Below are 14334 nucleotides of genomic sequence, written 5' to 3' on the forward strand. Positions count from 1 at the left end.
ATGAGACACGTTAAAAGATTAGTGCCCTATGTTATTTAATGTCGGTGGATAGAATCACCATGTAGATTGCTACTGGTCACTGTATATGTTGAAATATATAAGGAACCATGCACTGTACTCTGATTTTCTATTTTGATCTGCCTATTTGATCTATCTATTTCTTAAAATTCCTGGTTGAGACCCAGTATATTAAGGCAGTTTGAAAAACATTGCCCCACAGGAATTGCCATCTATTTCGGGAGGATGAAAATATTGGTGTGGGTAGTGATGACCCAGAATAATGCCTTCCTTATTTTGGCATGGGGAAGAAGGGTATAGACTATGTGCCCGCTTACACCAGTTACCCAGCCGTGGTACACCTATATGTCCTGGGTCTAGGGTCTGTTCTTCCACTCGGAGGACAGGCTTATTGGGAAAATGGGCTTACATGATGGGTGGATGCAACCCATTTCTTAGAGTAAGCAACCTAAGCTTTCATTCAAAAACATGACTAAGATGTCTAAGAGCATCAAAATTTGAAAAAAAGAAAGCCCAGAAGGTATGTTCATATGGAGCCATTTTTATTCAACCTCCTTGGCATGCACTGTACTGTACTGTACCCTTCTGAGGTGGCAATCTGTGTCTTTGTTTGGTTTTTGCATTTTCATTAATTAATTCCTTATTCATTCATGTATCTTTTTTCCTGTATTTCTGGAGCTTTAATTAAATGAATGTTGAATAATCCTCTATGCCTACTGTAAGTAAAGGGTTAGCAAAACCCTTTCTTCTTTTATGTAAGAAATTGACCTGTGACAAATCTAGCTTTTACAGTTGAGTCTGAATCTCATTTCTCATGTCTTCTATGGTTTTATGGTTTTTTTTTTTTTTTTTTTAAAGGAAACCTTATATGTATGGAATGAACCTAAATGGTGCATTAAAGGAATTTCTTTGCCTGAGAAAAAGTTGGCAACCTGTGAAACAGTTGACTTTTGGCTGAAGGTGGGAGCCGGTGTGGGAGCTTTTACTGCTGTTTTGCTGGTGGCTCTGACCTGCTACTTCTGGAAAAAGAATCAAAAGTAAGTACCCTCTGAGATGATCACAAGAGAGCAAGAGAGCCTATTTTGTTGTGAAAATTCTAAACTTGATCATTATATCCAATAAATAGATTCTTCAGAGACACAAGAATTTTCTCCTTGTGAAGAAATCATAGGAAAGGCCTTGAGAAAGCAAGCAGAGGAAACGATTGTTATTCTGACAGTAGAAAGATCATAGAACATTAGAGATCATTGAGTTAGAGTCATTTATTAGAAAACAAGGAAAACAAGAGGCTCCATGTTACTCAGGTAGATTATGGCAGAGCTGAGATTTGGAAGGCAGATATTCTCTCAGTGTCTGCCTGTTTAAAAAATGACATGATGCTGTCTTCTTACTTCACCTTTTCTTTTTAAAATTTCTTGTGGGAAGACATTTGCAAAAAAAAAAAAAAAAAAAAAAAAAAAAAAGAAAAAAACAGATTAAGTGTATAGGCAAATATCATGTTTATTTGCTCCAGGTCTTCAAGGATCTGGAATTGAATATGGAGCCTAATTCCTGAATGTATATTGATCTGTTATAGGACTTGAATCTTTTAGAATGATTTACACCTCAGGGGCACTGTGGAACTCCTATATTGTAATATCTAGGGACAATTGCAATATCTGGGGTGATAGTATAAAGGAATAAATAATATAGAGAGATGATAAAGACCAAATTACTTGCCTGTTTGATATTCTCATCTTTACAAACGAAATACTGGGAAAACCTTACAGTGAATTGGCTTCCAAATATTCATGTTAAGAAAATGCATGCAGGCCTCAAAGTCCCCGCCCCCAAATTTTTTCATTTTTGAACAATTCAATGTAAAGTGGTAGAATTAACTCTATTGAACTGATTTCTGAAATCCTGGGAAATATTTCTTTATAAATGGTAGATACATGATAACACACATACTGCTATGGCTGTAGGCTAGGGAAATTTGTTGGTGGAGCAGTTATACTCCAAGCCAATTTACTGAGCTAGTATATGACCACCTAAAATAAGTATGTATTTATATTAACATAAATGGATATTTATTTGTTTATTTTATCACTATTTAGACTGGAATACAAATATTCCAAGTTAGTAATGACGACTAACTCAAAAGAGTGTGAACTCCCAGCTGCAGACAGTTGTGCTATCATGGAAGGAGAAGATAATGAAGAAGAAGTTGTATATTCCAATAAACAGTCACTACTAAGAAAACTCAAATCTTTGGCAACCAAGGTGAGAGTAGAATTTTAACCTGGTGTTACTGGGCATTTATAAAGTAGGGGGCATATTAACCTAATAATAGCATTCATACAAGCTGTTATTTTGCATGTTTATATCTCAGTGGATATTTATTCAACAGAAATACTCTTAGAAGCACGTGATATAAATACAATAATATTCACTGCAGCATTGTTTTTGTTGGTTGTCAAACATCATCAATAAGGAGTTAGATATTTTCATATGTCAAAGTGATAGAATACTATGCAACTCTGCAGCTGTTAAAGACTGAGATATCTATGTGTACTGATAAATCAGTAGGTCCAAGATAGAGTGAAAACAAATGGACTATAGTATTTATATTAAATATACATTTATGTTTGTATTTGCAGAGAAAACTGTTAACAGTAGCTGCCTTTTGGGAGTGGTGAACTAATGAGAGTGTTTAGTCTTTGAAAGCAATACATTTTTGTGATATTGGAATATTCACAAAGATACTATTTTATAATTTAAAAATGGGGGCTAATAAAAGATATTACATTCATTCATACTGTTCCTTTTTATGGCAAGATTGTTTTACATAAAGAAAATAAAAGTTATATAAATTATTGAGGTATATGAGGTAACATATTGTTGGCTTTGGATTTTGGAACAACTACCATATCCAAACATAACATGAAACCATAAATTGTTTGAAAAGACATTTTATTTGACGTTTTTCACCATTGACTTAAAAGATGAGAAATTATCAGCTTACTTAAGATTAAAAAAGAATAAAATAGAAGAAAGAAGATGACTTTCAAATTATTTACAACAGGATAGACAAGAGACAAAATTTACATTTATAAAGAGTATATAGTAACCATTTCCTTGTACTCTCCTAATTTAGGCACATAAATATAGAGAATTATTTAAGAGTAAAATGAAAAAACCATCTTTCCCTTCTACTGATGGTTAATTTTTCCTTTTATTAATATGAAGATGTAAGGAGGGTACTATTGCCATAAAGCAACAAGAATATAGTGATTATTAAGAACGGAGATCTTTACCCTACTTGCAAGCTAACAAGTAAGTCTGCTACAGTTTCATTGACAGTTTAGAAGACATGAGACTCCTGTCAGAGATGAAGGACAGTTTTATATTCACAGAATAGTGCTAGCAGAGTAATAACCTTTATACCAGCTCCCAAAGCTACAGGTAGCCCACAAGTCTGTGTTCCCACAGTGCTGATTGCAGAGGAAATGAAATCACTTGGTTGTGTTACAGGAAAGGGACTCTAGGCCTTAGGAACCTAAATGTAAACATATCCATCCTTTGCCTCAAAGGGGGCTATTGTCTTCATTGTTTTGGACAGGTAGCATACCTGTCCATTGCTCCGAAGGGAGACACTATTTCCAAGACTGTAAGCAAGCCTACCCTTTGCTCAGGAATAAGACAATATATCTTTATATTCCAAGGCAATTTTCTATACAAAGATTCTTGAAAAGATAGTCTAGAAAAAAGGGCAATCAGTTTCTCACTTTTAAGATGTACAGAAATGAAAGAGTACCATGGAGAATTGTCTCCAACAACATCCAAACCTCGTTTTTATACCATGTTGGTTTCTGATGAATTTTCCCTTTGGTTTCCCACTCCATGCACCATTCTGATTAATATGACTGACTGAGGCTGGGATTAAATTTGATCAATTTGCTTTATACAGCATTTAAATAAAGCTACTACCAATAGGACACCAAGCAGAGGTCCTTACCAAGATGAGGCCAATCTGTATTGTTAACCTTAACCCTACCCTCAGGGTCCCAGACTCAACTAGCCGAACAAATGCTATGAGCCATTAGGGTTGACCTTAGAAAGCTAGGTAGCTTTCTTGTGTTGACCTTTCCACTGGCACTCAGATATTTCCTCCTTAAGATTCAGACAAAAAGGGGACAAGGAAATTTTCAAAATCTTAACAGAGACTCAATATACAGAAGTCCTCCCTTATTTGCAGTTTCACTTTTCATGGCCTTATTTTTGTGTCTTTAGTTACCCACAGTCAACTGTGGTCTGAAAACATTACATGGAAAATTCCAGAAGTAAACAATAAGTTTTAAATTGTGTGCTGTTCTGAGTAGTATGATGAAATCTCCTACTGTACTGCTTCATCCCACCTGGAAGTAAATCATCCCTTTGTCTAGCGTTTCTTTGCCGTATACACTACCTGCTTGTTAGTTACTTAGTAGTAATCTTGATTATTAGATTGGATTAAAAAACCCAGTATTATAGGGTTTGATACTATACTTGGTTTCAGGCATCCACTGGAGGTGGGGGGAGTTGGAACGTATCCCCTGGAAATAGGGTGGGAGTACTGTGTCTCCAATTTTTGTCACACTCTTGGTGAGCAGTAAATTCAATCAAGGGGTTACTATCCTTTTGATCTAGGATCATGGCAATCCAACAAGACAATCCAGATACATTAATCCAGGTACTACAGGATATATTAGTGATTGCACAGAGACTTTGTCTTGGTTCTCAAGGAGAAAGTATAGGGTAATTATATTGTGAATAACAATGTATGGACAGTGAGTTGATGTTGACCTGAATGCCTTTGATAGCTGAGGTGGTGTAATTGATTACTTCAAGCTAAGGTCAGAGGCAAATTTTATATCACATTTTCTAACATCCCTAACAGTAGGAGTATTTCCCTAAACAGTTGAATATCTCTTATGACTACTCCTAAGGTGCAAGTTACCATGTTTTTAGTGAGGAAGCATGTTAGTGTCTGACTTCTACACAAGAAGTACAGTCCTGGAGGTAGACATGGTGTCTCTGGAAAGAAAGTGTTATTCACAGTTGTTGGGTACATTAAGTGGGACCTACATTGTTCAGGCAGCACAGGTTGACTGTGCCTGTAGGTGGCTTCTCTGCTGGCTAGTAAGCCTTAGGGTTTCCAATTCACATCATATAATGATGTCTCCTTGTTGTCTTCAGGGAGACTGCTTGAGGGAAGTCAGTTCAACTTTTCCTGTTTGTCCACACTGCAAACTAGTGACTTTTGTTCACCTAATGAAATGACTAAATAATGGCTATGGGAATGAGATGTTGGTGTTACTCTGGGGCAGGGGCTGAGGCTATTTCCTGCTGTTTTGGATACATTTCTCGGTTAGTTTAAGGGGAATGGCAAATGAACTGTGATGAGAGCATGTGGTGGGTATGGCAGACCCAGCAGTGAGTTAAATTAAAGGCCCTTGCCATGATTTGAGAGAGCCACATCAGAGCATTTTTCTTCATAGAAAGGTGACAGGGTGACCCTGAAATTCGTATTAATGTCCCTTAATTCTTCATACTTCTCAGGATCTAAGCTGTCTCCTCCATTATCAGACTGTGTTATTGTCTGTCCAGTGCTAAAAAACCAGCTTGTCTCATTTCAGTAACTATAATTTCACCTTATTTCTACCCATATCTATCCAGAACATTCATGTGCAAGAGGGACAAAGGCATTTTATAAAAACATATAGAGACTCAGTGTGCACCCCTCCTTTGTCCATGTGGGCCATGGTTGGGGGACTTGGGGGGCAGTGTACTCAACAAGTGGTCATTATCCCTTTCATCTATAATCATGACAGCCAACAAAACAACAATACAGGTGGTTAAACCAGAATTATATTTGAATCTCCTAGACCCCCTTCTGTGTGGGCTATCACTAGAAGTTGTACCCAGGAAGCCTCAGGGTTACTGTTGGAGTAAATAACACATCATGCCCTAGATTGGTGAGGCAGAATCCAGGATGTTCAGATAAGTGTAAATAACCTTATGTAGCAGGTGTAGATGTGTGTCTGTGTGTATGTATGTGTATATGTGTTCTTCCTGATCATTTTCCATGAAGTGGCCGAAAGAAGATGATCCCTTTCCATGGGCAGCCATATTTGATGACCAAACTGCCATATTAAAATGTGTGGATCAGGAGGCGGTAAGGGAGATAGTCAGAAATCTTTTTGAGTCACTTTCTGAGAAGGTCTTACAACGCTCAATAATACCATATGCTTTTGGACAGTAGGAAATGTGGAAGGTCCACTGAATACCTCTACTCTCAACTAATTTATGGGTAGCTTTTGTGATAAAAAGTGCTCTATTGTCAGACTGCAAATGGTCTGTAAAGCTACTAACTTTATACTGATTTGTTTCAAGGTTCACAATGTATGGGTAGAGTTAGCTGATCAGACTAGAATAGCAACACCATACCCTGAACAGGTGTAAATAGTGGTGAGGCACCACCAATAGCCCAAAGAGGTGGTCAAAGGTATGTTGTAATCAATTTACTAGGGAAGAACTGGTCAACTTTTTGCATGAGTCCCAAGTATGGCATCTGTGGTAACCTCTGCATCAGAAAAATAGAATCATTTGCCTTGTGTCCAGCCTGTGATGGCAGATGCTTTGCCATGTTGGGTGAGATGATGGATCCATGTACTCATTTGTGACAGTCTGTCTTGTGTAGTCTCTATCAGGAGCTTGATTCAATTTCATCTTTTCATAGGAAGGATCCTTACTTGGGCGTCTACATGAGTGACACATATTTTAATCCAAAACTAAGATCTATTTTAGTGGTGTCCAAAAAGGGTAACCTTGAAATGCCAGTCTTTAGTTTTCTAAGTGGCAGACAAAACAGCTAGCCATTGGCAATAGCTTGAGTCAGTAAAAATATAATGAAGTTTATCAAGGGAGGTAATGTGTAGGTCTTGATAATGCCTTTGAGTTCTGTCCACTGAGCTGAGCAATCTTGTCGGTTTTCAGTTATTCATAGATGGTTGAATATCTGTAGCAGCCAGTGGATACCATTGGGCTTCAGCTCAACAAAATCATCAGTGAACCAGGCCCAACATGTAGTAGAACCTCGATAAATTGAAGGTCTCATTGAGTCAGTGGTTTTGTTTTGAGCAGTGGAGTAGGGGATAAAGTTTCCCCCAAAGGGTATGCTGCCACATTTTCATGTGAGACCCACATGCTACGGGGGCCAGACCAACTGCATTCTTGAATATATGCCATTTGTATTTGACAAGTGAGGCTTATTCAGCCTTTTCCACCTTGTTGAGCGACTGTAAATGGGACTGTCAAGGTGTAGAGTTGCAAGATCTGCATGGGAATGACATTTAGTTTTGACTAGCCAGTGACCAACTAATGGCTATAGGTGGTAGCCATATCAAGAGGTAGTGAGTCTAAAACCTCAAAGGGTGCCTCTGTCTCCTTTTGCCAGGGTCTCCAATTGGCAAAATCATTACTTATAGAGAATCATATCACAAAGTTTTCATTATGATTGTGAGGCCATAAAGGTAAAGAGTGTGCCCCAGCTTTCTGGACAGCTTTTAACATAGCCTGTTAGTTTGGGTCCAATTCAAAGGATACTATTTTGTAGGCTAGCTGATATAAAAGAACAAGTGGAATACTCAAGTGAGGCCCAACCCTGTCTCAATAGCAGAGTCAAGTAAAGCGCTGGGCTGTTTTTCCTTAACCACTGGGTAGATTTAGCATTGTAAATCTGCTTACATAGTTCCAATGAACTTTACTTAGGTAGCAGGTCCCTGAATGTTCTGGGGGTTTATGAACCACTTCTGCTAGTAGAAGTGTGATAATTCAGGCAGGGCTGTTGATATGGAGACTTCTGACTTGATACCAACAGGACTTAATTTATATAGTGACTGTTTTGGGCATCAGAAGGTAGAGGGTTTAACTTGTGTGAAACCCTTACTCACCGTTTGTTGCAAATGACAGAGTTGAGAACTCCTGGGGTATCCTACTGCCTACTGGCCTTTCTCTACATGTGACTGTTCTTGGTCAGGGGATCTCCTTTAGCATGTATGAGACGGGGAAGTACAAGCATATAACATCAAGTTCTGTATATTCAGATGTAGAAGCAACAATAACACTATCTTGAATGGACACATAGAACCCCTCCAAAGGTCACATTATTTTCCCTTTTCTGCTCTAAACCTTGCTCAAACCCCATTATTTGTATGCTCCTCTTTTCTCACAGGAGAGTAGGTATGATGGTGACTTGAGTGTCTGCAACCAACAGAGTGGTAAATGTTTAAGAAACCCTCCCCAAGTTTTCCTAGCAGATTCAGATGGGTGTGTATCGTCCAGTCCCTCTTGGTAACAGGAAAACTTTAGTCTCCTTTCTAATTATCTTTTTTCTTGAAGCAGCTGAAGTTGGGGTAGTTTGGGAGGGAGGCATTAAGACTGAAGAGAAAAAGAATCTTTGACAGCAGACAAGATGTTTGCATTCACTTTTATTTTTGACCAGCATATCAACTGCTAACGATCCAGCCAACTTCCAATGTTTTTGGTCTACCCAAAGGCCTATGTTGAACAACAAGGTTCTGTTTACCAACATCATTTATTTGATCTTTGGGGACCCCTTAACTTAGAGGCCACAGTCACATTGCTTTTTCTCTGAGGCTGCAGGTTTTATGTCCTTTTGTTGATTTGTACTTGATTTGCATATTGGAGACATGTTTAAAGAATCTATCTTAATCCAGAGTATTTCTTGCTATTGTTAATAATGTTTAATTTAATTCCTGGTTTTAACATAAAAGTAGGGGAAATTTCCAGGTAGACCTGACCATACTAATTTATATAGAGTCCTTTGGGTCAGTTTCTCATCCTCTAGTGAACTTCTTCCGTGTTGTAAACCCAATCTGTGACAATAAGAGTCCAAATATGAGTCAGTGTTTCACTAAGTTTTCCTATGGGAATTAGTCTCAGGGAAAGCTCTCTGTATTGCAGTCAGGACCCACTTCAAAATCTCTGAGACCTTTTTACTGTCATCTATGAATAGATCTAAAATTGACAGGATAGATTGCAAGAGGTGTTGAGCCCAAAAATGGCCCCACTGCTTGTCATTCTGAATTGCTTACTGAACAGCCATTGAGTCCTGCCAAATCATCTTTAAAGCGAGTCAGTCAAAATTTTCATAATCTCTCAGGTTTCTTCCTATAAGTAATTTCCATTTTTCCCTTTTAGTACTCCTTGTAAATGCATGTCTCTGTAATTTTTGTCTAAAAGAGGGTGAAACCTCCTTTGCCTACCAGGATGAATTTTAGTTGTACAGTTATCCAGAATTGGTTCTAGGGCCCCTGAATATACCAAAATTCAAGCATACTTAAATCCTGCAGTCAGCTCTGCAGAACCTGCCTATGTGAAAAGTCAGCTCTCTATTTAGGCGGCTTTCACCTACTACAAATACTGTATTTTCAATCTACGTTCAGTTTTGTAAAATCTGCCGATAAGTAGGCCTGTGCAGTTCAAACTTGTGGTTTTCAAAGGTCAACTTTAGTTCTTATCATGGGGCACACCTAAGGCTGATTGCCTGGTGAGTGAGGAAGTCTTTTGGGCTGGAGGATAATTAAAGTATCCAGGGCACTGTTGAGGCAACTGACCTGTGAATTCTTTAACCCATTTCCCAGTCAGTACTCAACCAGCAGTCACCTCCCCAATTAGAGTATAAAAAAGTTTTCTTCCCTGAGAAGATTCAGTGTAGTGAATTTTGTTTTGAATAGCAATTTTAGTTAGCATAATGATGTTTTTTACTTTAAAAACGAAATTTTGAAATAGTACAGAAAAGTTGAAAGAATCATACAGTGGTATAGTCATATACCCACCACCCAAATTTTATTATATTTGTATTATTACATATCTGCCCCTCCATCCTTTCATCAACCCATATTCTTTTCTGTTGTTCAGTTTCAAAGTAATTGCAGACTTCAATACACTTCACCTCAAAACACTTCAGGGAACATATCATTGATAATAATTCAATACTTTAAGTGAAATGCACGCATTACAAATATACAATTTAATGAATTTTGAGAAATGAATATATATCTATAACCCCCAATTTCTATCAAGCTATAGAACACTAGTTCACCCCTGAGAGTAATATGTCTTTTTGCATGCAGTCAATCCCTCATCTCCCAAAGGAAACCACTGTAATGATCTTTTTAAACCATAGGTTAGTGTTATCTGTTATAGAACTTCATATAAGTGTAATCACACAGTATCTGTAGAATTTTGTGTACATTTTATTTTACGCAGAAAGATGTTTTTGAGATTCATTCACCTCATCTTAACAGAAGTAGAATCCTTTTTATTCCAGAGTGGTATTCTATTGTGTAGATATACCAAAATTTGTTTATCCAGTCTGTTGATTGATACCTGTGCTATTTCCAGTGTTTCACAATGAACTAAGCTGCTATAAATATCATTGCACATATCTTATTGTGTGTCTATTTTTAAGAAGTTTGTTATGCATGATTTCGGAGAGCAAAAAATGTTTATGTTCATTAACTATTATGTCGTGTAGGGTTTGCTTTATCTTAGATATGCTCATTCATGTTCTAAAGGCCATACCTTATTTGATATTTTCCTAGCACTGCACTGCAGTTCTCGGGTTTATGTATAGATTTATTTTTCTTGACTTTTCTCAGCAATTAAAACTAAATCAATTTTTATGTGTTTCTTTTATTTATTTCACTACCATTTATGGGACATTGTAAGACACTTTGCCAAGTTTGGGGGTTATGTCAAATTAGACACAATTTCTCAACTCAGATACCATCTAGAATGTTAGGGGAGGACACATATCTCACACACACACACACACACATGCACACACACGCACACACACCCCTGCCTCTCACACGATCATCCAGTATGTCAAGAACAAAAGTAAGATCTCTTGCAGCATAGGGGAGAAGGGAGTGCAGTAGGGTAGATAGTGACAAGGTGAGGAAAACCTTCTGGGGGAAGTTGGCTTTGGAATAGATTCTTGGGTTTAGAGTTGAAAAAGATAATCCTGTTTGGAACCTTCGTCTAATACATGAGTAAACTGAGACCTAGAGAGGTTCACTTACTTGTCCGGGGGAGTTAGATAGGAATTAGAAGCCATGTCTCCCACGTTCCAATCCAGTGTTTTTCCTTCTCCAATGTGGTATTTCAATAGATTTTTATAATCATTGATTGACAACCTACCAAGTGGTAAGACTTGGGTCATATCTTGGAAATTAAAAAATGAATGAGATATAGAGTTCCTGCCATTAGGAAGTCCCAGTCAGTTAGTGGCACTACCTACCTAATTATATACACATGCATATGCATATATATCCCACCATTTCAGCAATAGGAGCACAATTCCATGCGAATGCAGAGGACATGGCTATTAAAGCCCTATTATCTCAAAATGATTTTATAAAGGGTTTTCAGTGTTTTACATTAAATATTACCTCGAAGATAACCAACAGGTCTCTCCCTTCCCTCCCCACAACATGATGTTGAATCAAATTTTCTCAAGCTAACGCTGCAGAAATCTCATGTTTTCTTTTGAGTTTATGGCTGATACCCTAGAGCTCTTTCCTTTAATTTCCTATGAGCTCCTTGAGGGAAGACATTTTGCTGTACTCATCTTTGTATCCCTAAAGTCTAGTCGTGGTCCTGCAACAGAGACAGTGCTTAATAAATATTTCAACTGCTAATCATTATTCTAAAAGATTGTTAAGGCTGTTAAACGTGAGATCTCAGGCCAGTTCTTGCAGAGCCAGTCAGTAGGAGAACCAAGGAGATCCACAGTCTGCTCTTCTAGAGGCTTGTCAGCTCAGCAGAGGCAGGGAAAAAGTGATATGTTGGTGTGTATGCTATGACGTTTTTCTATAACCCTGTCCCTGTAGCCCTAAAGCTCTTGGATTTATCCACCCAAATGAAAGCAAACACAAAAGCAAACTTATCCTTCCTGACAGCTTGTCGACTTCCTATTATCTTCTCATGTCACTATTCTACTTTAGACATACATCTATTTGCATATGAGACTGATTGGCCTCTTATTTCATTTATTTAAAAAATAATCATAGTTCTCTTCATTTTTACTCTTTGTATTAGCATAGTCTCCCTATCCCATTCCAGCAGCCTTCAGAAAGCTTTCTCTAACAATTAATAGATTGGAAGAAGCCTGGGCAACATGGCAAAATGTCATCTCTACAAAGAAATATAAAAATTTGTCAGGTGGTCAGGCACAGTGGCTCATGCCTGTAATCCCAGCATTTTGGGAGGCCAAGGTGGGTAGATCACGAGGACAGGAGTTCGAGACCAGCCTGGCCAACATAGTGAAACCCCGTCTCTACTAGTAATACAAAAAATTAGCTGGACGTGGTGGCGGGCATCTATAATCCCAGCTACTCTGGAGGCTGAGGCAGGATAATTGGTTGAACCTGGGAGGCAGAGGTTGCAGTGAGCCAAGATCATGCCATTGTACTCCAGCCTGGGCAACAAGAATGAAACTCTGACTCAAAAAAAAAAAAAGAAAGGAAGGAAGGAAGGGAGGGAGGGAGGGAGGGAGGGAGGGAGGGAGGGAGGGAGGGAGGGAGGGAGGGAGGGAGGAAGGAAGGAAGGAAGGAAGGAATGCCATGCTTGCTGGAGCCTGGGTGGCAAAGGTGGCAGTGAGCTGAGATTGCACCGCTGTACTCCAGCTTAGGCGACAGAGAGAGAGAGACCCCATCTCAAAAATACAATAAAAGGTTGGAAGAAATCCCACCTTTTCTTTCTCCTTTCCTCATTAAAGAAAATGAATTTATTTTAATAGTCTATATTTTGAATGTTTTATGTAATGCCAGCAATGATACATTTGAGTGAAATTTTTGACCTATTATCAAAGATGACTTGTTTAATATCTTTAATAGGCATCTACCTAAAAAATTTTCCTAAAACATTAGTGAACTCAACTGATCTAATGTCTTACTGGCATTCTCCTTATTTATTTCTGCTGTCCTTTTTCTTATTATTCAGCCTATATTATCTTGAAAACATTTAGTTTGTCAGTTCTGTTTTGCCCACAATTAGCATGGCTAGGTCACTGATTTCAGCACTCAGGTCAGGTATGCCCTCAGGAAGGGTCTCAGTGGTTTCTTTGCAGGAATCACAGCTACATCTTTTTGTATCTATTGCAATCAACGGTTTGCTTCTATTTTGAATTTGTGTGTCTTATCTCTTGGACATCAAAAGTGCCCTTCAGGGTAGGCATGCTACTTGTTTTATATCTGCCATCCAATTTTAACTGTAAAATCCTAATCACAAGTGGCACCTAGATAGATTAAAATGATTTCTGGAACTTTCCTTCAGGACATGTAAGATCCTAAAATCTTACGAGAATTTCAGTGAGTTGATTTTGTCTTTAATATTTTTTCTTAGGAAAAAGAAGACCATTTTGAATCTGTTCAACTGAAAACCTCAAGATCCCCAAATATATGAAGAGACAGTGCTGTAGCCTTGAGACTAATGAACAAAGAAACCTGCTCTAGTTTTACAGGACCATATTTTAGGGTCTGTCCTCATACCTGTCACATTGGTGATCTCACAGAGGAGGGCCATGCCGCCGAAAAGGGAAGGAGATTGAAACATTTGATTGCCTTATCACATGGTCAAGTACCTTGCCAAATAAAAGAAAGCAAATGATTTGGGTCTCAACTGAAGATGAAGCTCAACTCAGGAAGAGATTTATCTGTATATACACGTAACTGAAAACCAAGTTTAAGCCCACCAATGCACTGCTGATGCATGCCATATAATTAATGGGTAACTTTTATTCTTTATAATGTCTACATAACAAGTGTGATTTGGAGGGCACATGTGAGCATATGCATTATGATCCAATTTATGTTTTTTCTTTGTTTATATTTTGGGGAAAATTAAAATTTTTTTAAGGTGTATTTTTCCCATTATTTATTTTCCTGACCTTAAAACAGCTTTTCTACTAAAAAATCATGAGCAATGAAGACAATAAATTTTTCATTTTTCCATAGGGTATCTTCTCTTGATTTAAATTTCAGGAAGAGTTAGCATATGCTGGGGTTATCTAGATTTATAATTGCCTTTGAAATTCCATCCTTGTTGGAACTAGTAAGAAGGGCTTGACTGAAAGTTTGAAGGAAACTAAAAAACAAAAAAGTAGGAAAGGTAATGAGAAACCCTAATTCTCTGTCAGTGCAAACTAGCTGCTAGTATTGTAGAAGTCAAATAACTTAAAACAGTTTATGTAGTGCTCAAAGTATA

General features: G+C 37.9%; 1 protein-coding gene across 2 annotated transcripts in view; it reads left to right on the forward strand.

Annotated features, from left to right (window-relative positions):
- KIAA1324L (KIAA1324 like) overlaps nt 1–14083 on the forward strand; it is a 177430-nt gene extending 163347 nt beyond the window's left edge. For both annotated transcript variants that reach the window (XM_025379490.1, XM_025379491.1), the window contains 3 exons: nt 877–1055; nt 2115–2280; nt 13474–14083. In XM_025379490.1, coding sequence (XP_025235275.1) covers nt 877–1055; nt 2115–2280; nt 13474–13533 — 405 coding nt within the window. In that variant the 3' untranslated portion in view covers nt 13534–14083. The remainder of the gene's footprint in view (nt 1–876; nt 1056–2114; nt 2281–13473) is intronic.
- Nucleotides 14084–14334: the final 251 nt, after the last annotated feature.

The sequence above is a fragment of the Theropithecus gelada genome, chromosome 3 (genome assembly GCF_003255815.1).
Source record: "Theropithecus gelada isolate Dixy chromosome 3, Tgel_1.0, whole genome shotgun sequence".
NCBI lineage: Eukaryota > Metazoa > Chordata > Mammalia > Primates > Cercopithecidae > Theropithecus > Theropithecus gelada.